Source organism: Pan paniscus, chromosome 6 (genome assembly GCF_029289425.2).
Source record: "Pan paniscus chromosome 6, NHGRI_mPanPan1-v2.0_pri, whole genome shotgun sequence".
Taxonomy (NCBI): Eukaryota; Metazoa; Chordata; class Mammalia; order Primates; family Hominidae; genus Pan; species Pan paniscus.
The window spans coordinates 83,030,967-83,055,412 of record NC_073255.2 but is presented as its reverse complement, the minus strand read 5'-3'; the positions used below and the strand labels follow the sequence as shown (position 1 = coordinate 83,055,412).

The following is a 24,446-nucleotide window of genomic DNA, read 5'->3' as shown; positions in this document are numbered from 1 at the left end:
ACGGCAGTAATCCCAGGACTTTGGGAGGCTGGGGGTGGGGGGCGGGGCGCGGATCACCAAGTCAGGAGTTCGAGACCAGCCTGGCCAATATGGTGAAACCCCATCTCTACTAAAAATACAAAAGTTAGCCAGGTGTGATGGCGTGTGCCCGTAGTCCCAGCTGCTTGGGAGGCTGAGGCACGAGAATCTCTTGAACCTTGGAGGTGGAGGTTGCAGTGAGCTGAGACTGCACCACTGCACTCCAGCCTGGGCAACAACAGCGAGACTCCGTCTCAAAAATAAATAAATAAATAAATAAATAAATAAATAAATAAATAATAAAAAATCCTTCCTTGACATTCCACATTTTCAGTACACTCTGGGGTCTTGCCTCCTCCTCCCACACCCTGCACTTTTTTTGGGGGGTGTAACTTACATACAGTAGAGTTTACAGATCTCTTGTTGATCGCTTGGGACATTTTTACATTTTTATATTCTTTGTCACTGCCACCCAGATCAGAGTCCCTCTGTTTTTCTTCTCCTTCAGACTCAAGAACAGCTGGAAGTTCTAGAGAGCTTGAAGCAGGAACTTGCCACAAGCCAACGGGAGCTTCAGGTTCTGCAAGGCAGCCTGGAAACTTCTGCCCAGGTAAATACCTCCTTTTTTTTTTTTTTTTTTTTTTTTTTGGAGATAGAGTCTTCTTCTGTCACTCAGGTTGGAATGCAGTGGTGCGATCGCAGCTCACTGCAGCCTCCACCTCCCTGGGCTCAGGTGATCCTCCCCACTTAGCCCCCCGAGTAACTGGGACTACAGGCACATACTCCTACACCTGGCTAGTTTTTGTATTTTCTTTGGTAGAGACGGGGTTTCACTGTGTTGCCCAGGCTGGTCTCGAACTGCAGGGCTCAAGTGATCCTCCCACCTCAGCCTCCTAAAGTGCTGGGATTACAGACATGAGCCTTCATGCCCAGCCTCCTTTCTTGCCCCACCCCTGGCTTTGGCGTTGCTGTCATCCACCATCCTTGGCCTGGCCAAGTCAGCCCCCACTGCAATCAGTGTGTCCCCGGGAGGGAATCAGAGTGGCAGGTTAAAGAGCCATCACCTTCCCAGTCCTTGCAACCCGGTGGTGGGTTGGACCTCTGGGAAGTAGGGACTGTTTAACTCAACCAGCGTCTCCCTCTTTCCTTGTGGTCACCTTTGCAGTCAGAAGCAAACTGGGCAGCCCAGTTCGCCGAGCTAGAGAAGGAGCGGGACAGCCTGGTGAGTGGCGCAGCTCATAGGGAGGAGGAATTATCTGCTCTTCGGAAAGAACTGCAGGACACTCAGCTCAAACTGGCCAGCACAGAGGCAAGTCACGGACACGGACATGAGCGAGCACCTGTGAATTCCCACCGAGGGCCTCTGCGCATGCACGGAGGCTGGGAGGACCCCGGGGCTGCTGAGAAGGGGTTTGGGGCCTTGGCCTGATTGTGCAGACATTCTGTAGGTGTAATGCCAGCAGGCCCTGCATTGCCTGCAGAGTCCATGAGGGAAAGCAAACTGCTGTCTTTTTTGTATGAGAAGAGAAGTTTGGCATCTCCTCCCAGCCATGAGAAGCGGGCGCAGTGATCCATCCCCACAGCCTCTGTGGGCAGCCGCACATCGTGGGCAGCCGCACCCTGTGCACACAGTTAAAGCGCCTTTCTCTGTCTCAGGCTTACTGGCTTGGACCTCATTGGCCATGACTTGAGCTAAGATGCTAAGAGCCCCAGCCAGGTCATCCTGCTCAGGTTCATTATGGAGTCTAGGGCAGACTCTCACCTCCCTGGACCATTTTTAGGAATCTATGTGCCAGCTTGCCAAAGACCAACGAAAAATGCTTCTGGTGGGGTCCAGGAAGGCTGCAGAGCAGGTGATACAAGACGCCCTGAACCAGCTTGAAGAACCTCCTCTCATCAGCTGCGCTGGGTCTGCAGGTACATTTGCAGTTGCCCAGCTGGCAGGGGCCAGGTCCTTACAGCCTGAGACTCTGTTGATGTTGAATCTCATGTGAGACTTAGCTCAGGGGCTCTCAGCCCAGCAGCATGTCAGCATTACCTTAGGGGTGCCCAGGCCCCATCCTAGATCAGTTACATGTGGAAACTCTGTGCATTAGTGCCTATACACTAGTATTTTAGTATTTTCTTCCCCCCGCCCACCCTTTTTGAGATAGGGTCTTACTCTGTTGCTCAGGCTAGAGTGCAGTGCCATGGCTCACTGCAACCTCCGCTTCCTGGGCTCACACAATCCTCCCCACTCATTCTCCCAAGTAGCTGGGACTACAGGCACGCAACACCACGCCCAGCTAATTTTTGGTTTCGGTTTGTTGCTCAGACTGGTCTTGAAGACCTGGGCTCAGGCTATCCACCCACCTTGGCCTCCCAAAGTGCTGGGATTACAGGCATGAGCCACCATGCCTGGCCTTGGCTAATTTTTTAATTTTTGGTAGAGACGAGGTCTCACTCTATTGCCCAGGATGGTCCCAAACTTCTGAACTCCCACCTTGGCCTCTCAAAGTGCTGGAATTACAGGCATGAGACACCACGCCAGGCCCAGCAGTAGTATTTTCTAAAGCCCCCAGGTGTGATAGCCACTGCTTTAGACAGTGGGTCACACTGATAAAACACCCACCAGGAGCAGACAATTCTCTTTCTCTAAGGAAAAAACTATGGTCTGAATCAAGAGATGATTACTCATGAACTTCACGTCTAGGCAGGAAGCTTACCCACTAGGTAAGCTCCTCCATTCAGTGCTTAATTAACGAGGATGAAGCCAGCTATGAGAACTTGCTCTGACCTTGCCCTGTGTTCCCTCTCACAGATCACCTCCTCTCCACGGTCACATCCATTTCCAGCTGCATCGAGCAACTGGACAAAAGCTGGAGCCAGTATCTGGCCTGCCCAGAAGGTAAGAATGGCCAAGGACAGTCTCTGTCGGCTAGTGATGGCCAGACAGGGTTCAGAAGCACCTGAATGCGGGGATAGTGACAGGTCCCTCTGCATCAAGAAAGGCATGTAGGCAACTCATACAAGAAAGGCATGTAGGCAACTCATAAAACGGGAGGAGAGGGTATGAAAGTGTCACCATCAACCAGACCTGAGAAACTTCTCTTTCCAATCCTGGCAGACATCAGTGGACTTCTCCATTCCATAACCCTGCTGGCCCACTTGACCAGTGACGCCATTGCTCATGGTGCCACCACCTGCCTCAGAGCCCCACCTGAGCCTGCCGACTGTGAGTACTGGGGCATGAGGGGCTGTTCATGGACCAGGGGAGCAGGGGGCCTTTAAAAGTCTCTGTTGGGCCGGGCGCAGTGGCTCATGCCTGTAACTCCAGCACTTTGGGAGGCTGAGGCGGGCAGATCACTTGAGGTCGGGAGTTCAAGAACAGTCTGGCCAACATGGCAAAAACCCATCTCTACTAAAGATACAAAAACGATGGGCCAGATGCAATGGTTCACGCCTGTAATCGCCGTAACACTTTGGGAGGACGAGGTGGGCAGATCACCTGAGGTCAGGAGTTCGAGACCAACCTGGCCAACATGGCGAAACCCCGTCTCTACTAAAAATACAAAAATTAGCCGGGCATGGTGGCGCACCCGTAATCCCAGCTACTTGGGAGGCCGAGGCAGGAGAATCGCTTGAACTCAGGAGGTGGAGTTTGCAGTGAGCCGAGATGGCGCCACTGCACTCCAGCCTGGGCAACAAGAGCGAGACTCCATCTCAAAAAAAAAGTGTCTATTGCCTTGTATCTCCAGCACTGACCGAGGCCTGTAAGCAGTATGGCAGGGAAACCCTCGCCTACCTGGCCTCCCTGGAGGAAGAGGGAAGCCTTGAGAATGCCGACAGCACAGCCATGAGGAACTGCCTGAGCAAGATCAAGGCCATCGGCGAGGTACTTGGAGTAGTATCATTGAGGAGCATTGTTATTCTTCTGGGTGTGCATGCTGGTGAATGGCCAGGGAATCGGTGATGTTCTGAGCTAGTTCTTTCTGCACTTAGAACTTGATTCTAGAAAGAGATTGTTAAAATTGGAAAATCTGGCCAGGTGCAGTGATTTATGCGTGTAATCCCAGCACTTTGGGAGGCTGAGTCAGGAGGATCACTTGAGGCTAGACGGGATGGCTCACGCCTGTAATCCCAGCACTTTGGGAGGCTGAGGTGGGCAGATCACTTGAGGTCAAGAGCTAGAGACCAGCCTGGCCAACAGGGTGAAACCCTGTCTCTGCTAAAAATACAAAAATCAACCCAGCATAGTGGTGCATGCCTATAATCCCAGGTACTGGGAGGTGGAGTCAAGAGAATTGCTTGAACCCAGGAGGTGGAGGTTGCAGTGCACCGAGATCATGCCATTGCACTCCAGCCTGGGCATAAGAGTGAGATCTATCTCAAAAAAAAAAAAAAAAAAAATAGGATCACTTGATCCCAGAAGTTTGAGACAGGCCTAGGCAACAAAATGAGACCCTGTCTCTTTAAAAACTAAAAAAAAAAATTTTTAAAGGAAAAACCTCCTGAAGGACTTTCCAGCTATATTTAATTCACTGGCTGTTAGCTGAGAATCTACTTACTATGTTGTCATCATTACACTAGGCAATATCAAAGAAGTATAGGCAGCTCCCCTGTCTCTGAGGATTTTTCTCTAGGTGGGCAGGTAATACCCAAAATGGAAATAACACTGTGTTCATTCATTTACTAAAGATGTAGTGCCGAGCATGGTGGCTCACACCTGTAATCCCTGCACTTTGGGAGGCCGAGGCAGGAGGATCACTTGAGGCCAGGAGTTCAATATCAGCCTAGGCAACATAGTGAGACCCTGTCTCTACAAAATAAAATTTTTTTAAAAAATTAGACAGGCGTGATGTCACGCACCTGTAGTCCCAGCTACTCGGGAGGCTGAGGCAGGAGGATCGCTTGAGCCCAGGATTTGGAGGTCACAGTGAGCTATGATTGTGCCACTGCACTCCAGCCTAGGCAACAGAGTGAGACCCTGCCTCTGCTATAAATAAATATGTCCTGTATACCAGAAATTGGGTTAAGTATATATAGGGACAGGGAAGACATGGACTCTATGGAAAAGAAAAATAAGAAAACCATTTCTATGCAGTACAGTTTTTTTTCATTTTTTCCCCAGTGTTATGAATTGGAATATATTGGTTAAGATACAAGGATAGGGCCAGGCACGGTGGCTCACGCCTGTAATCCCAACATTTTGGGAGGCCGAGGCAGGTGGATCACCTGAGGTCAGGAGTTCTAGACCAGCCTGGCCAACATGGCAAAACCCGTCTCTACTAAAAATACAAAAAATTAGCCAGGCGTGATGGTAGGCGCCTGTAATCCCAGCTACTTAGGAGGCTGGGGCAGGAGAATCACTTGAACCTGGGAGGCTGAGGTTGCAATGAGCTAAGATCGTGCCTTTGCACTCCAACCTGGGCAACAGGAGCGAAACTCCACTCAAAAAATAAATGAAAAATAAAAGCCATGAGGATAGAATGTCTAATTGGAGTTCCAGAAGAAGATAATAAAAAGACCACATCCAGCCAAGGTGGGTGGATCAATTGAGGCCAGGAATTTGAGACCAGCCTGGGCAACTTAGTGGCGCCCTGTCTCTACAACAAATTTAAAAATTGGCCGGATGTGATGGTGAGCACTTTTGGTCCCAGCTACTCAGGAGGCTGAGGCAGGAGGATCACCTAAGCCTGGGAGCTCAAGACTGCAGTGAACCGTGTACTCTGCAGTGAATTGCAGAGTGTACTCTGCAGAGTGGTTCACCTGCAGTGAACCACTGTACTCCAGCCTGGGTGACAGAGTAAGACCCTGTCTCTAAAAAGAAAAAATAAAAAGATCAGGGCCAGGTGTGGTGGCTCACGCCTGTAATCCCAGCACTTTGGGAGGCTGAGGTGGGTGGATCACTTGAGGCCAGGAGTTTGAGACCAGCCTGGCCAATATAGTGAAACTCCATCTCTATTAAAAATACAAAATTAGCCAGGTGTGGTGGCTAATTTTGTAATCCCAGCACATACCTGTAATCCCAGCTACTTGAGAGGCTGAGGCAGGATAATCCTTTGAGCCTGGGAGGCGGAGGCTGCAGTGAGCCGAGATTGCGCCACTGCACTCCAGCCTGGGCGACAGAGTGAGACACTGCCTCAAAAAAAAAAAAAAAAAAAAATTATCATCTACATCTTTGCCTCCCTAAATAATAGAGTTAGTTTCACATGATATAGACTACAGGTAAATGGAGTCCTACTGTATATATTCTTCTACAACTCGCTTTTTCACTCCACATTCTGTGAGATTAATCCAAGAAGATAAATTCATTTTCACTGCTCTCTCATTATCTATTGTGTGAATATCGCTTAATTCATCCGTCTGTTCTCTTGGTGATGGACACTTGGGTTATTTCCAGTTTGGGTTGTTATTAATTTGCCCCTATGATCATATATGCACACATGTCAGTTTCTCTAGAGTATATACGTAGAATCAGAATTACTAGGTATTAGGATGAATCTCACACATAGAATGTTGAGTGAAAAATCAAGTCATGGAAAAATATATACAGTAGGATTCCTTTTATATAAAGACTCAAACATTCAAACTTAATAGGGATGCATCTATGTGGAGTTAAAAAATAATAATAATAAGACAGGCCAGGCATAGTGGCACATGTCTGAAAATCCCAGCACTTTGGGAGGCCGGAGCGGGAGGATCACTTGAGGCCAGGAGTTTGATACAGCCTGGGCTACAAAGCAAGACTCTGACTCTACAAAAAAGTTTAAAAGTTAGCAGAGCCTAGTGGTGTGTGCCCGTTGTCCCAGCTACTCAGGAGGCTGAGGCAGGGAGGATCACTTGAGCCCAGGAGTGGGAGGCTGCAGTGAGCTATGATCGCACCACTGCACTCTAGCCTGGGCAACAGGCTTTTATGTTTTGTCTTTAAAAAATAAAAATAAAATAAGACACAACAACCACTCTCTTGAATTCTGTGTCTCTTGGGGTAGAAGGCAGGGAGTAAGGGAGATAGAATCAGGGCACATACAAGTTCAAATAGGATTCCAAAGGTATTGATGTTTCTTACAGCATTCCTTAAGTTTTAAGTTGGGTGGTGGATAACATGCGTCTTTATTCTTATCCTTTGAACCATTCATATATATTTTATACCTTAGTATGTATAACACATCATGTTTTAAAAATCATAGGCTTTGCTGTTTGTCAGACCTTAGTTCAAATCCCTGCCCTGCCATTTGTTACCATAACTGTGGTCAAGACGTTCTACCTCTGATCCCTGGCTTCCTATCTGCACAGTAGGAATAATACCCGCCTCATATGATCACCGTGGAAGCAAAGTTAAGTCAGGGTCAAAGTGGAAGATATCATCTGTATTTGAAAAAGTTGTCGGCCAGGTATAGTAATTCAATCCCAGCACATTGGGAGGCCAAGACAGGAGGATCACTTGAGCCCAGGAATTCAAGACCAGCCTGGGCAACATAGTGAGACCCCATCTCTATTAAAAAAAAAAAAAATTATCCGGGCTTGGTGGTGCACCTCTGTACTCCCAGCTACTCTGGTGGTAGAGGTGGGAGAATTGCTTGAGCATGGAAGGTCGAGGCTGCAGTGAGCTATGATCATGTCACTGCACTCCATCTCTGGTGACAGGGCAAGACTGTGTCTCAAAAAAATAAAAAGTTAGGGCCAGGCGTGGTGGCTTACACCTGTAATCCCAGCACTTTGGGAGGCTGAGGCAGGAGGATTACCTGAGGTCAGGAGTTTGAGACCAGCCTGGGCAAAATAGTGAAACCCATCTCTACTAAAAATATAAAAATTAGCTGGGCATGGTGGTGCAAACCTGCAATCCCAGCTACTTGGGAGGCTGAGGCAGGATAATCCCTTGAGCCCAGGAGGCGGAGGCTGCAGTGAGCCGAGATTGTGCCACTGTACTCCAGCCTGGGCAACAGATTGAGACTCTGTCTCAAAAAAAAAAAAGAAAAGAAAAGAAAAGAAAGAAAGCAAAAGAAAAAGAAAAATTGTAAAAAAATACCTCCTGTGTAGCTAGTACAATTGACACTGCACAACTAAGGGACTGGGGTCTTAGTGGTGGCGGAATGGCCTTGCAGGGGGAGGCAGCGATGGCATTCTGGAAGGAGGTGGATCCTGAGTGAGGAGGAGCATGAGGTTCCAGAGTTCGTGTCACAGAGAGGACAAGATGCGGTCTGCAAAAGACCCCCCACAACCCCTGTGGCTTGCAGAAGGTGTTTGCTGGGTGGCCTCCTGCCTTGCCATCTTGTAAGGGTTACAGATGGCAGAGGAGAAGAGACAGGAGGCCCCAAGGTCAGTTCAGCCTTTGTGATGTGTTCACAGGAGCTCCTGCCCAGGGGCCTGGACATCAAGCAGGAGGAGCTGGGGGACCTGGTGGACAAGGAGATGGCGGCCACTTCAGCTGCTATTGAAACTGCCACGGCCAGAATAGAGGTAGGAGGTTCCTGCAGGATCTCCTGAAACGATGCCTTTGCAGCTGCCCTTCTGCAACACTGCTCATTAGACATGTCACAGTCGTTCATTAAGGCCATGGCAACCCCCTAAGACAGAAACCAGAATTTGCCAGGCACAGTGGCTCATGCCTGTAACCCCAGCACCTTGGGAGGATCACTTGAGTCCAGGAGTTTGAGACCAGCCTGGACATCATAGCAAGACCCCATCTCTACAAAAGATAAAATAATTAGCTGGGCATGGTGGTGCATGCTTATAGTCCCAGCTACTCCAGAGGCTGCAGGAGGATCACTTGAGCCCAGGAATTGGAGGCTACAGTGAGCCATGATTGCACCACTGCACTCTAGCCTGGGTGAGAGAGTGAGACCCTGTCTGTAAAAATGTTTTTAAATTATAAAAAAAAAAAAAAGAGACCAAAATCTGAACTCGCTCGTTTTTCTGAGTGATAGAAAATGAGAAGGTCCTCACGAGAGAAGGTCCGCATGAGAGAAGGTGATTAGTTTCCTCAAGAATCAGATACTTTGGTGTCAGAATATCCTGGGTTCTGGCCAGGCGTGGTGGCTCACGCCTGTATTCCCAGCACTTTGGGAGGCCGAGGCAGGCAGATCATGAGGTCAGGAGTTTGAGACCAGCCTGGACAACATGGTGAAACCCGGTCTCTACTAAACATACAAAAATTAGCTGGGCGTGGTGGCGCGTGCCTGTAATCCCAGCCACTCGGAAGGCTGAGGCAGGAGAATCACTTGAACCCAGGAGGCGGAGGTTGCAGTGAGCCGAGATCGTACCGCTCACTCCAGCCTGGGTGACAGAGTGAGACTCCATCTCAAAACAAAACAAAATGACACGGATCACAGAGCCAGCCCACTGCAGCTGCACTCTCCCTGAATAGGTTAGAGTCTGGATTCTTTTCTGACTCTCTCAAGAATGTGGGCAGGGACTTGGGGACTTCCAGATTCAGGTTTCCCAGCTACCACACGATGTTGGACTGAAAGTATAGTAAGACATTAGTGGATCCTTAATATTCAAGGCACATTTAGAAACCATGCTTCTTTTTCACAGGAGATGCTCAGCAAATCCCGAGCAGGAGACACAGGAGTCAAATTGGAGGTGAATGAAAGGTCGGTCTGAGCGGCATGGTGGGACCTAGGGGAGCAGGATCTGTCTTCCTGACATTGGTCTATACTTTGCATACTTATTAGGGAATTAGAGGAGAGCAGTAGCAGCCACGGGGAAGGGCTGAGTTGATGTAATCATCAATAACAGTAGTAATGATGACAGCAGTATTGCTGTTTCACTATAGAAGAAAAGAAACCCCGGGCCGGCGCGGTAGCTCCCGCCTGTAATCCCAGCACTTTGGGAGGCTGAGGAGGGAGGATCACCTGAGGTCGGGAGTTCGAGACCAGCCCGCCCAATGTGGTGAAAAGTCGTCTTTACTAAAAATACAAAAATTAGCCAGGCGTGGTGGTGCATGCAGCATGTAATCCCAGCTACTTTGGAGGCTGAGGCAGGAGAATCACTTGAACCCGGGAGGTGGAGGTTGCAGTGAGCCAAGATCGTGCCTCTGCACTCTAGCCTGGGCGACAGAGCAAGACTCTGTCTCAAAAAAGAAGAAAAGAAGTCCTAGGAATCACAATTTCACTATTCCTTACGATGGAGACCCACAGTTAGATCTCTCTCACTCCCCAGCCTCTCCTTCGGTGCCTCCCCGCAGAATGTTCCAGCAACCTCAGCACCCTTCTTACCTCCCTTTCCCATTCCAAGCTTGCCTTTGGCTAGGAGTGGGGAAGAGAACCGTCGTGTTCATTGATCTTGGATCTTGATCTCAGTGTATCCTCGACTTGTTTGTTTGGCAGGATCCTTGGTTGCTGTACCAGCCTCATGCAAGCTATTCAGGTGCTCATCGTGGCCTCTAAGGACCTCCAGAGAGAGATTGTGGAGAGCGGCAGGGTGAGCGTGGGTGTGGGCCCTGGGCAGGAAGAGGAGGCATTGGTGACAGACTCCCGCTCCAACGGACTCTGTGATGATGCCGTCTTACTCTGTGTGTCCACCTGAGCACAGAGCAGCCACTCCTGTAGATATCAGCAGAGGCCCCGGGGAGAAGTCAGAGCTCCAGGACCTCCCCAGAGGGTGGCCAGGCATGTGTCCCAACTCCAGCTCCCTTCGCACAGGCAGACATTGTTGGAACTTGCTGTGGGAGCCCTTTTTACATTGCAAACCTGGGTACTCTGAGGGGGACATGAGGACTTTTGCAAAAGAAGCAGATCCTGAATGCCAACTTGAGACTGGCTTTTCACAGGGAGTTCGGCCTAATCTGTTTCTAACAGCAGAGTCAACTCACCCTTACAAATAGACTCTGCTGTCAGCCTCTTATCAACGCACCACTTCGTGGTCTCACACCTTTGCTGGGATTATCATCATCTTGTTTTTTTCTCATTTCCCCATATGCCGCCGCAGCTTGGGAGGCGTAAGTCCAGGGGAGGGGTTAATGAGCCTGAGAACGGTGCCATAAAGCAAGCAGCCAGGCCTGCTTTGCTGGTGCCTTTTATCTTCCTGAGAGCTGATGTTTTCTGTTTCTAAAATAGAAAGATGGACTGGACAAGGATTATCTGCAGATTCTCAGACTATCAGACACTTCCAAAGCATAAAAACATTTTTCAAATCCAAGTAGAAATATTTTTTTTTTAATGTATTCACTGTGTAGTCTCCTTTCTTTGGCAAATCGCAAAGAGTGGCTAGACTCTTTTCAGATCATAACTTATTCATATGAGAATATTTATTCTTATATATACAATACAGAAATGTCATGGTATGGTAGAAATGCTACAGGCTTTGGAGTCAGAAAAGCCCAAGATTTACTTCCATTTATTTCCTGCATGACCTTGGGAAAAGTCTTTTTGTTTGTTGTTTTGTTGTTTTGGGTTTTTTGTTTGCTTGTTTGTTTGTTTTTGAGACTGAGTCTCGCTCTGTCGCCAGGCTAGAATGCAGTGGTGCAATCTCGGCTCACTGCAACCTCTGCCTCCTGGGTTCAAGCGATTCTCCTGCCTCAGCCTCCCGAGTAGCTGGGATTACAGGCACACACCACGCCCAGCTAATTTTTGTATTTTTAGTAGAGACGGAGTTTCACCATGTTAGACAGGATGGTCTCAATCTCTTGACCTCATGATCTGCCCGCCTTGGCCTCGCAAAGTGCTGGGATTACAGGCGTGAACCACCGCGCCCAGCCAGGGTTTTGTTTTGTTTTGTTTGAGACAGATTCTCGCTCTGTTGCTCAGGCTAGAGTGCAGTGACGCGATCTCGGCTCACTGCAACCTCCGCCTCCTAGGTTCAAGTGATTGTCCTGCCTCAGCCTCCTGAGTAGCTGGGATCACAGGCACCCACCACCACACCTAGCTAATTTTTGTATTTTTAATAGAGACAGGGTTTCACCATGTTGCCCAAGCTGGTCTTGAACTCCTGACCTCAAGTGATCCACCTGCCTCAGCCTCCCAAAGTGCTGGGATTACAGGCGAGCGCCACTGCACCCAGCTGGAAAAGCCATTTTGGTCTCTGAATCTTCTTCTTTTTTGTAAAATGGGAATACTAATGCTTATGTCTCAGAGTTACTATGAGGATGATTTGGGATAATATATGTATAAAAGCACCTGCCATGTAGTACATGCTCAATAAAAGGTGGCTATTACTATTTTTTATTTCCCTAGGGTACAGCATCCCCTAAAGAGTTTTATGCCAAGAACTCTCGATGGACAGAAGGACTCATCTCAGCCTCCAAGGCTGTGGGCTGGGGAGCCACTGTCATGGTGTAAGTATCCATTGGTACCAAGGCTCCTCCCATGACCCCTCTTCCATTGATCCACTCCAAACAATAGCTAAGGAGGGAAAAAAAAATCTGTCCCTTAGAAATAAACTATTGATCAGGAAGTCAATAGGACCGAGTTTACAAGGGAGCCTGGCTCTCCCAGGGGACACAGGGCAGGCAGCCTCCCCTCCCTGTTTAGCCAAGGGCGATGGGGTGGTCTGGAGGTGGGAATGTGGAGGAGTTGCAGCTCATTTGCCCGTAACCTAGTCCCTCTTGTCGTTTTCCATCAGGGATGCAGCTGATCTGGTGGTACAAGGCAGAGGGAAATTTGAGGAGCTAATGGTGTGTTCTCATGAAATTGCTGCTAGCACAGCCCAGCTTGTGGCTGCATCCAAGGTAGGACCTGGCTGGACCTCCTAGGACGCTGGAAGGCCTGGTTAGAGAGTACTAGGCTAGGTTAAAGAGTACTTGGCTGCGTTAGGCAGTACTTGGCTGAGTTAGAGAGTACTTGGCCAGGTTAGATGGCACTTGGCTAGGTTAGACTGTACTTGGCTAGGTTAAAGAGTACTAAGGGGTTAGAGAGTACTTGGCTAGGTTAGATGGTACTTGGCTGGGTTAGAGAATACTAAGGGATTAGAGAATACTTGGCTACGTTAGATAGTACTTGGCTAGGTTAGAGAGTACTTGGCTAGGTTAGATGGTACTTGGTTAGGTTAGATGGTACTTGGCTAGGTTAGAGACTACTTAGGAGTTAGAGAGTACTTGGCTAGGTTATATAGTACTTGGATGATGGGATGGAACTGGCCCTGAGAACAAATGATTTATCCAGGGCTCAGGTGGATTCGATTCCAAATAAAAATTCACCCTGTTAAGGGTCCCATACTATCCTCTTACAGAGGCTTTTTTTTTTTTTTTTTTTTTTTTTGGAGACAGCCTTGCTCTGTCACCCAGGCTGGAGTGCAGTGGCGTGATCTCAGCTCACTGCAACCTCTGCCTCCCAGGTTCAAGTGATTCTCCTGACTCAGCCTCCCGAGTAGCTGGGACTACAGACACATGCCACCACGCCCAGCTAATTTTTTTTATTTTTAGTGGAGACGGGGTTTCACCGCGTTAGCCAGGATGGCCTCGATCTCCTGACCTTGTGATCCACCCACCTCAGCCTCCCAAAGTGCTGGGATTACAGGCGTGAGCCACCACACCTGGCCTTAGAGGCCTTTCATGTGACAGCAAGGAATGTCTATACCCAGTCTGTACCCAGGTGTGCCACACATGTCCCTCGTGGCTTTCCTCACATCTGTTACAAGTGGCCTTAGAGAGCCCCAGCAATGCCAGCTTCCGATTAGCAGTCCTGGCATTCAAGAAACACTCGAATAAGGAATAGGTTGGCATCATAAACAGGACACCTGGCTTGGCTGTGAGATTCTACAACCCCTCTTTATTAGTGTTCAAATTTGAATCAGGCCGGGCACAATGGCTCACTCCTGTAATCCCAGCCCTTTTAGGAGGCCTGAGGTCGGGAGTTCAAGACCAGCCTGGCCAACATGGTGAAATCCAGTTTCTACTAAAAATACAAAAAATTAGCTGGGTGTGGTGGCGGGCACTTGTAATCCCAGCTGCTTGGGAGGCTGAGGCAGGAGAATTGCTTGAACCTGGGAGGTGGAGGTTGCAGTGAGCTAAGATCATGCCATTGCACTCCAGCCTGAGCAACAAGAGCAAACTCTGTCTAAAAAAAAAATTATTTTTTGAATCAATATCATCAATGCCCCCAACTGATTCTCATGTAAAGTGTGCCCCAAATCCTTTTTAAGAGTTTCACAGTATCCCAGAGTGTTCTTTATTTGTCCTTATTTCTTGTCATCCCAAATTGGTTTCCACAACTGGGCACATTGTCCAAATAAGTGATAATGCTTAGAGTTTGGGATCCACCAAGCAAAGAAGCCAGGAATAACTTTTTATATGATAGATATGTCAGGAGCTGACTATAGTCAGCAGATTTTGAGAAGCTGATTGGTGATTGCCGTTTGGCCCACATATGTTTGCTAAGAACCATCAGAGCAATTATCTGATTCAGTCCTTGTTGCTCTAGGTGTTGTATGAACCTAAATCCGCTTTGTCCTGGTAGGTGAAAGCTGATAAGGACAGCCCCAACCTAGCCCAGCTGCAGCAGGCCTCTCGGGGAGTGAACCAGGCCACTGCCGGCGTTGTGGCCTCAACCATTTCCGGCAAATCACAGATCGAAGAGACAGGTAGCCTTTCCAAAGGGACCCTTTTCTTATCCACCCTGTTGAGCTCTTCTCTGCATCCTTCCCTGTGATCCCAACCAAATCCCACAGGACTGTGTCTAAATTCTTTCATATTTTTCATCTTTTTATTTTATTTTTTCTTTATTTCTGTTTTTGAGACAGGGTCTCACTCTGTCGCCTAGGCTGGAGTGCAGTGGTACCATCTCTGCTCACTGCAACCTCCACCTCCCTGGTTCACACGATTCTCCTGCCTCAGCTTCCCGAGTAGCTAGGATTACAGGCGCCCGCCACCACGCCTGGCTAATTTTTGTATTTTTAGTAGAGACGGGGTTTCACCATGTTAGCCAAGCTGGTCTCGAACTCCTCACCTCAGGTGATGTGCCCACCTTGGCCTCCCAAAGTTTGCTGGGATTATAGGTGTGAGCCACCGCGCTCTGCCATTTTTTTTTCTTTTTTTAGTTGGAGTCTTTCTCTTGTTGCCCAGGCTGGAGTGCAATGGCGCAATCTTGGCTCACTGCAACCTCCGCCTCCAGGGTTCAAGTGATTCTCCTGCCTTAGCCTCCCAAGTAGCTGGAATTACAGGCGCCCACTGCTGCACCCAGCTAATTTTTGTATTTCTAGTAAAGACGGGGTTTCACCATGTTGGCCAGGCTGGTCTCAAACTCCTGACCTCATGATCCACCCACCTCAGCCTCCCAAAGAGCTAGGATTACAGGAGTGAGCCACCGTTGTCCGGCCCCCTCAGTTACTTTCATGCAGTGTTGACAAATGGCAAGCCAGGCATCTCCACAGAGCATTGGCATTGGCTGCCTCTCAGGTGCCAGTCAGCCAGGGTAGAATTTGATGAGACCTTCTTGTTTCCATCCTTGCAGACAACATGGACTTCTCAAGCATGACGCTGACACAGATCAAACGCCAAGAGATGGATTCTCAGGTGAGAGCTCCATCTGTAAGTCTAGATAGCCTCTATTGCCTAGACATGGACTCTGAATATTATTCCCATGGAGAAAAGCCAGAGGGAAATGAACACAGGTGCACCTACTAACCCAAGACTGAATGTAAATCTTGCCGGAAGAAACAGTGGAGGTAGAGAAGGTGATTAGTGAATCACCTTGTTTTTTTTTTTGTTTGTCTTGTTTTGTTTTTTTTCTTTTTTGAGACGGAGTCTCGTCCTGTCGCCCAGGCTGGAGTGCAGTGGCGTGATCTCGGCTCACCGCACTCTCCACCTCCCAGGTTCAAGCAATTCTTCTACTTCAACCTCCCAAGTAGCTGGGATTACAGACGTGCGTCACCACACCTAGCTAATTTTTTTTTTTTTTTTGAGACGGAGTCTTGCTCTGTCGCCCAGGCTGGAGTGCAGTGGTGTGATCTCGGCTCACTGCAAGCTCCCTCTCTCAGGTTCACGCCATTCTCCTGCCTCAGCCTCTCTGAGTAGCTGGAACTACAGGCGCCCACCACCATGCCTGGCTAATTTTTTGTATTTTTAGTAGAGACAGGGTTTCACCGTGTTAGCCAGGATGGTCTCGATCTCCTGACCTCGTGATCTGCCTGCCTTGGCCTCCCAAACTGCTGGGATTACAAGCGTGAGCCACCGTGCCCGGCCTTAATTTTTTATTTTTAATAGAGATAAGGTTTCACCATGCTGGCCAGGCTGGTCTCAAACTCCTGACCTTGTGATCTGCCCACCTGGGCCTTCCAAAATGCTGGGATTACAGGCGTGAGCCACCGGCCCTTTTTTTTTTTTTAAATAAGATAGAGACGGGGTCTTACTATGTTGCCCAGGCTGGTCTCAACTCCTGGCCTCACACAACCCTCCTGCCTCAGCCTCCCAAAGGGCTGGGATTACAGGCGTGAGCCACCACGCCCAGCCAAGATCAGACTCTTAACTCTTGCCCACTGTTCTTGGACTAACGTTCCTCTACATGTTATCCAGGATCTCTTAGTATCCACAAACTTAATAGTCTTACTATAAACACTGTTTTAGACTTCTGGTATGAATTATTTGTGTATGACTTTTAGTTTTAAAAGAGAAAATCCTTTTAACTCATCAAAGGCAATGCCATTATTTCTCTCTGTTGTTCTATAAAGTCATATCATGTAAAATAGGTATCAGCGAGATCCTTTAAAAAAAAATTGACATAGTTTTTCTAGAATAACTGGTCATCAGTCTTGGGGTGAATTTCAAATTGGAATTGTTAAAGTACTCCAAGATGTGTCACTCAGCATTTTTTTTTTCTTTTTTTGAGTCAGGGCCTTGCTCTGTTCCCCAGGCTGGAGTGCAGTGGTGTGATCACAGCTCACTGCAGCCTCAAACTCCTGGGCTCAGGCGGATCCTCCCACCTCAGCCTCCTGAGTAGCTGGGACTACAGGTACACACCACCATGCCCAGCTAATTTTTCCTTCTTTTTTTTTTTTTTGAGACCGAGTCTTGCTCTGTTGCCTAGGCTGGAGTGAGTACAATGGCACGATCTTGGTTCACTGCAACCTCCGCCTTCCAGGTTCAAGCGATTCTCCTACCTCAGCCTCCAAAGTAGCTGGGATTACAGACATGCACCACCACACCTGGCTAATTTTGTATATTTTTAGTAGAGACGGGGTTTCATCATGTTGGTCAGGCTAGTCTCAAACTCCTGACCCCAGGTGATCCACCCACGTTGGCCTCCCAAAGTGCTGGGATTACGGGCATAAGCCACCATGCCCGGCCAGCAAATATTCCTTGAATTAAGAAATAAAATAAATTACATTAATGAGAAGTAGAGCTAGACAAGATCACCCTTTCCTTTATAGTAAGATTTTCCAGGCTTTTTCCTGTAGCAGTAATAAGCGTAAGTTGCACAAATACCTGAAAGATATCAGAACCATCATATTTGCTTCCTACCTGGGTTTCTAGGGAACTGGGATTGAAGAAGGGTTACAACTAGATTGGTACTCACCATACAGTTAGGCTAAACATTAGAGTTGTTTTTAGATAGTGATTTCTCAGAGGAACAGAAGATAAGCCCACCTACCATTTAGGCATTTGTAAAGCATCATTCACTTCCAGTAGAAGATCACAGTGAGTAAAGCATAAGAGCTACTGGGATAGATAAATGAATGGGAGAATGGAAAAATTAGAGCAAAGAAGAGAATTGAAATTGAGGGCCAGATAAAGTATGGAAACAGGGTGAATAATATGGAAGAAGAGGAATTCACAATGCAGCAGAAAGGGAGTAATCAAAATAAGATAGATGTAGGCTGGGCATGGTGTTTCATGCCTGTAATCTCAGCACTTTGGGAGGCCAAGACAGGAGGATCTCTTGAGGCCAGGAGTTCACTACCAGCCTGGGCAGCAGAACAAGACCCCATCTCTATAAAAAAATAAATAAAAATTAAATCTCTGAGAGCTGATTAAGAGAAAATCCCACTTACTTTCCCTTACAGGTTAGGGTGCTAGAGCTAGAAAATGAATTGCAGAAGGAGCGTCAAAAACTGGGAGAACTTCGGAAAAAGCACTACGAGCTTGCTGGTGTTGCTGAGGGCTGGGAAGAAGGTAAGCTGACTCCAAGGATGGGCACTAACCCGCAGCAGGGAGGGGAAGCTGTGTGGCCAGGGCCTTCCCCTAGAATGGAATAGAACAAGGAACCCACCAGATCGGTGGCTTCTTCCTTCTCTTCTCTCCTCATGGAACCTGTTTTCTCTTCCATTGTAAATAACCTTTAAGCCTAACTTTGGGTGAAGTTATGGTGATTTGAAAGCTTTTATTGTCACCTTTTAAGACCTAAACATTGATCATAACTCACTCACTGCCATTCCCTCCCAGGCCCAGCTAGCCTTGCCAACTCCCTGGGAATTTAGTTTCTGGCCAGTAGAGAGTTGAAAAATGAATAAATAGTGGTCAGTCGAGATCTGGCAGACAGGGACAAGTGAATTACAAGTTTCTGTCTATCTAGAGCCAGTGAAGGGCGACAATTGCCAAAAGACAGAAGGGATCAGGGGCTAGGCCGGGTGTGGTGGCTCACGCCTATAATCCCAGCACTTTGGGAGGCCGAGGCGGGCGGATCACGAGGTCAGGAGATCGAGACCATCCTGGCTAACACGGTGAAACCCCGTCTCTACTAAAAATACAAAAAATTAGCCTGGCGTGGTGGTGGGCGCCTGTAGTCCCAGCTACTCAGGAGGCTGAGGCAGGAGAATGGCATGAACCCGGGAGGCGGAGCTTGCAGTGAGCCGAGATCGCGCCACTGCACTCCAGCCTGGGCGACAGAGCGAGACTCCATCTCAAAAAAAAAAAAAAAAAAAAAAAAGACGGGATCAGGTGCTGAGAAATGGAGTGGCATGGAGTCACATTCAGCCTGCCAGCCCAGAGACTTGCCATCCATCACCTCGAGTCTATATGTTGTTGTCTGCATGTCGAAAGCAGTCAACTTGATCACAGCCAAGATTGTTCACTCTTAGTGGACTCGACTGACTCTGGGCACCAACCATAGACAGATCCTAGTCATTCCTAGACACGAAACTTGGGGACTATGTGATTACACCATGGTTATAATTATAATGTATTTTTGAGCCCCCATGGTGGCAGGTTTTGTTGGTTAAGTGAATGAATGCATTCATGAGTGCTTTGCAACATGAATTATCATTGTCTTTTAGGAACAGAGGCATCTCCACCTACACTGCAAGAAGCAGTAACCGAAAAAGAATAGAGCCAAACCAACACCCCATATGTCAGTGTAAATGCTTGTTACCTATCTCGTGTGTGTTATTTCCCCAGCCACAGGCCAAATCCTTGGAGTCCCAGGGGCAGCCACACCACTGCCATTACCCAGTGCCGAGGACATGCATGACACTTCCAAAGACTCCCTCCATAGCGACACCCTTTCTGTTTGGACCCATGGTCATCTCTGTTCTTTCCCCGCCTCCCTAGTTAGCATCCAGGCTGGCCAGTGCTGCCCATGAGCAAGCCTAGGTACAAAGAGGGGTGGTGGGGGGCAGGGCCACTCAACAGAGAGGACCAACATCCAGTCCTGCTGACTATTTGACCCCCACAACAATGGGTATCCTTAATAGAGGAGCTGCTTGTTGTTTGTTGACAGCTTGGAAAGGGAAGATCTTATGCCTTTTCTTTTCTGTTTTCTTCTCAGTCTTTTCGGTTTCATCATTTGCACAAACTTGTGAGCATCAGAGGGCTGATGGATTCCAAACCAGGACACTACCCTGAGATCTGCACAGTCAGAAGGACGGCAGGAGTGTCCTGGCTGTGAATGCCAAAGCCATTCTCCCCCTCTTTGGGCAGTGCCATGGATTTCCACTGCTTCTTATGGTGGTTGGTTGGGTTTTTTGGTTGTTTTTGTTTTTTTTTTTAAGTTTCACTCACATAGCCAACTCTCCCAAAGGGCACACCCCTGGGGCTGAGTCTCCAGGGCCCCCCCACTGTGGTAGCTCCAGCGATGGTGCTGCCCAGGCCTCTCGGTGCTCCATCTCCGCCTCCACACTGACCAAGTGCTGGCCCACCCAGTCCATGCTCCAGGGTCAGGCGGAGCTGCTGAGTGACAGCTTTCCTCAAAAAGCAGAAGGAGAGTGAGTGCCTTTCCCTCCTAAAGCTGAATCCCGGCGGAAAGCCTCTGTCCGCCTTTACAAGGGAGAAGACAACAGAAAGAGGGACAAGAGGGTTCACACAGCCCAGTTCCCGTGACCAGGCTCAAAAACTTGATCACATGCTTGAATGGAGCTGGTGAGATCAACAACACTACTTCCCTGCCGGAATGAACTGTCCGTGAATGGTCTCTGTCAAGCGGGCCATCTCCCTTGGCCCAGAGAGGGAGTGTGGGAGTGATTCCCAACTCCTTTCTGCAGACGTCTGCCTTGGCATCCTCTTGAATAGGAAGATCGTTCCACCTTCTACGCAATTGACAAACCCGGAAGATCAGATGCAATTGCTCCCATCAGGAAAGAACCCTATACTTGGTTTGCTACCCTTAGTATTTATTACTAACCTCCCTTAAGCAGCAACAGCCTACAAAGAGATGCTTGGAGCAATCAGGACTTCAGGTGTGACTCTAGCAAGGCTCATCTTTCTGCCCGGCTACATCAGCCTTCAAGAATCAGAAGAAAGGCCAAGGTGCTGGACTGTTACTGACTTGGATCCCAAAGCAAGGAGATCATTTGGAGCTCTTGGGTCAGAGAAAATGAGAAAGGACAGAGCCAGCGGCTCCAACTCCTTTCAGCCACATGCCCCAGGCTCTCGCTGCCCTGTGGACAGGATGAGGACAGAGGGCACATGAACAGCTTGCCAGGGATGGGCAGCCCAACAGCACTTTTCCTCTTCTAGGTGGACCCCAGCATTTAAGTGACCTTCTGATCTTGGAAAAACAGCGTCTTCCTTCTTTATCTATAGCAACTCATTGGTGGTAGCCATCAAGCACTTCCCAGGATCTGCTCCAACAGAATATTGCTAGGTTTTGCTACATGACGGGTTGTGAGACTTCTGTTTGATCACTGTGAACCAACCCCCATCTCCCTAGCCCACCCCCCTCCCCAACTCCCTCTCTGTGCATTTTCTAAGTGGGACATTCAAAAAACTCTCTCCCAGGACCTCGGATGACCATACTCAGATGTGTGACCTCCATACTGGGCTAAGGAAGTATCAGCACTAGAAATTGGGCAGTCTTAATGTTGAATGCTGCTTTCTGCTTAGTATTTTTTTGATTCAAGGCTCAGAAGGAATGGTGCGTGGCTTCCCTGTCCCAGTTGTGGCAACTAAACCAATCAGTGTGTTCTTGATGCGGGTCAACATTTCCAAAAGTGGCTAGTCCTCACTTCTAGATCTCAGCCATTCTAACTCATATGTTCCCAATTACCAAGGGGTGGCCGGGCACAGTGGCTCACGCCTGTAATCCCAGCACTTTGAGAGGCTGAGGTGGTTGGATCACCTGAGGTCAGGAGTTCGAGACCAGCCTGTCCAACATGGTGAAACCCCCATCTCTACTAAAAATACCAAAAATTAGCCGAGCGTAGTGACGGGTGCCCATAATCCCAGCTACTCAGGAGGCTGAGACAGGAGAATCACCTGAACCCCAGAGGCAGAGGTTGCAGTGAGCTGAGATCATGCCATTGTACTCCAGCCTGGGCAACAAGAGCAAAACTCCATCTCAAAAAAAAAAAAAAAAAAAAAATTACAAATGGGGCAAACAGTCTAGTGTAATGGATCAAATTAAGATTCTCTGCCCAGCTGGGCACAGTGGCGCATGCCTGTAATCCCAGAACTTTGGGAGGCCAAGACGGGATGATTGCTTGAGCTCAGGAGTTTGAGACCAGGCTGGGCATCATAGCAAGACCTCATCTCTACTAAAATTCAAAAACAAAATTAGCCGGGCATGATGGTGCATGCCTGTAGTCTCAGCTAGTTGGGGAGCTAAGGTGGGAGAATTGCTTGAGCTTGGGAAGTCGAGGCTGCAGTCAGCCCTGATTGTGCCACTGCACTCCGGCCTGGGTGACAGAGTGAGACCCTGTCTCAAAAAAAAAAAAATTCTGTGTCAGAGCCCAGCCCAGGAGTTTGAGGCTGCAGTGAGCCATGATTTCCCACTGCACTCCAGCCTGAGTGACAGAGCGAGACTCCATCTCTTTAAAAACAAACAAAAAATTATCTGAATGATCCTGTCTCTAAAAAGAAGCCACAGAAATGTTTAAAAACTTCATCGACTTAGCCTGAGTCATAACGGTTAAGAAAGCACTTAAACAGAAGCAGAGGCGAATTCAGTGTCACATGAGGAAGTAGCTGTCAGATGTCACATAATTACTTTTGTAATAGCTCAGATTAGAATGGCTACCCCATTCTCTAGACAAAATCAAATTGTCCTATTGTGACTCTTCTAAAAATGAAGATGAAGAGGTATTTAATGACACACCTTGGATTAAAACGGGAATCACATCTTAAAGCTAAAAATGAACCTGCAAGCCTTCTAAATGAGTCACCGAGCATCACTAGTGACAAGTCTCGGGTGAGCGTAAATGGGTCATGACAAGATGGGACAGCAACAAAATCATGGCTTAGGATCGACAAGAAGTTAAAAAACAGCTGCATCTGTTACTGAAGTTTGTAAGACAGTGCCCTGAGACCTCTAGAGAAAAGATGTTTGTTTACTTAAGAGAAAGAGGCCAGACATGGTGTCTCACGCGTTTAATCCCAGCACTTTGGGAGGCAGGGGCGGGTGGATCACCTGAGGTCAGGAGTTCAAGACTAGCCTGGCCAACATGGTGAAACCCCGTCTCTACTAAAAATACAAAAATTAGCCAGGCATGGTGGCAGGCGCCTATAATCCCAGCTACTGGGGAGGCTGAGGCAGGAGAATCACTTGAACCCAGGGGACAGAGGTTGTAGTGAGCCAAGATCGCACCACTGCACTCCAGCCTGGGTCACAGAGTGAGACTCCATCTCAAAAAAAAAAAAAAAAAAAAGAGAGAGAGAAAGAAATAGAAGAGAAGAGCCATCTTGGCAGGGTTATTTTATATCTGAGCAAGGAGTTTAAATGAGACTAGTTTAGATTGTCTGCTGATGCAGCCGTCCATAGCAGTACCCCTAAAATCCCACCAGAATACGGGTCCCTCTAACCCAGTGGCTGGAAGAACCACTGTCTAGAGCAACTTTTCTTGGAACTGTCCCAGCTACCAAGTCAGACACCAAGGTTTATGCCACCAGGTAACACGGGGATCACAGGTACATGTCGCTCCGGTCAGATTAGTTGGCTTTGGCCCCTCGACCCTGTGCAGGAGCTGGTTCTCAGCTTGCAGCTGAAAGTTCCCTCTTAGCTCCTTAGTCTAGAGGGGTCTCCTGGCTCCATTTGACCCTGGTCTTTAATAACCGGTCAGCATCTTGCTACCTTCTGCCACCTTTCCAAATCTCTGGAAATCCTGCCAGGGAAAGCCTCCAGTTCCAACACTGGCTTTCCAAGCAAACTGGCTTTGCCCTCTCTCTGCCATCCTTGTCCTCCAGAGACTGCACCACCTGTAGCATAGAAAACCACCACCACGGACCTGCCAGCCATCGGCGCAGCAAACCAGCCAGCTGTTTGCTGCCAAATTCCTTCCTCTTCCAGGTCCAGACCAAATACAAGATCAGCACCACACCGTGGTGTTGTCAGGAGCCAAAGCAACAGGAAACAATTCAATGCTGTTGGGTTCGATTCTGAGAGTAGATTTTTCCAGACATGTCTTTCAGGTGACCCTCAACTACCTCAGGTTTGAAGGCCCTAAATGAAACTGATTACCACTCATAGGGACAAACCGAGGGGGTTCGGTTACATCTTGGTGATAATGCAATTGTCTCAAACTTATAACAAACTCTTTCACATTTCAGTTTGCAGGGATAGGGTTGGGTTTGTTTTTCTTCTGTTTTTAACCTTTCCCCTGGGTTTCCATTAGGGTAGTTCCTTGAAATGAATTTCATTTTTCACTGAGTGCCTACCTTCCCAGGGCAGGTGGCCACTGGCTTCTGTTTCCCTCCAACAATACTTTTATTATGGTATTAAGACCTTTCTTTGTATAATACATTGCATCTGTGTTTTCAATTTTTCAAATAAATATTTCCACCTGGCAATGGAGCGTGGTGGTGATTGACCAGCCAGCGTGGCTCTGAGGTATAGGCTCCAGTGAGAAGCCTGCATTTGTATCCTGGGGTTCATGGAATCCACTTAGCCCCACACCTCTGGGAATATATCTTAGAAATATTAGTTTGAGCCGGGTGTGGTGGCTCACACCAGTAATCCCAGCTCTTAGGGAGGCAGAGGCAGGAGGATAGCTTGAGCCCAGGAGTTAAGAGACCTGCCTGGAAAATATAGTGAGAAGCTGTTCTCCACAAAAAGGAAAAAAAAAAAAAAGAAATATTAGTTTGATATTGGGCATGGTGGCTCATGCCTGTAATCCCAGCAATTTGGGAGCCCACAGTGGGAGGATCACTT

At 48.2% G+C, this 24,446-nt stretch overlaps 1 protein-coding gene across 6 annotated transcripts in view; it reads left to right on the top strand.

The window, feature by feature from the left end:
* Positions 1–24,085, top strand: part of LOC117978262 (huntingtin-interacting protein 1) — a 136,208-nt gene extending 112,123 nt beyond the window's left edge. The window contains exons 17-32 of one of the 6 annotated variants that reach the window (XR_010112596.1): positions 527–628; positions 1,184–1,327; positions 1,800–1,935; positions 2,819–2,905; positions 3,125–3,232; positions 3,756–3,892; positions 8,347–8,457; positions 9,535–9,593; positions 10,329–10,422; positions 12,174–12,274; positions 12,562–12,667; positions 14,394–14,517; positions 15,387–15,448; positions 16,765–16,883; positions 17,935–18,043; positions 19,144–24,085. Coding sequence is in view for 5 of the 6 variants with exons in the window: in XM_055115052.2 (XP_054971027.1) it covers positions 527–628; positions 1,184–1,327; positions 1,800–1,935; positions 2,819–2,905; positions 3,125–3,232; positions 3,756–3,892; positions 8,347–8,457; positions 9,535–9,593; positions 10,329–10,422; positions 12,174–12,274; positions 12,562–12,667; positions 14,394–14,517; positions 15,387–15,448; positions 16,765–16,968 (1,575 nt within the window). In the remaining variant the exon portion in view is untranslated. Of the gene's footprint in view, positions 1–526; positions 629–1,183; positions 1,328–1,799; positions 1,936–2,818; positions 2,906–3,124; positions 3,233–3,755; positions 3,893–8,346; positions 8,458–9,534; positions 9,594–10,328; positions 10,423–12,173; positions 12,275–12,561; positions 12,668–14,393; positions 14,518–15,386; positions 15,449–16,764; positions 17,904–17,934 lie in introns of those variants that run through there. The other 5 variants (XM_055115050.2, XM_055115049.2, XM_055115052.2 and 2 more) reach the window with 5 other exon arrangements.
* Positions 24,086–24,446: the final 361 nt, after the last annotated feature.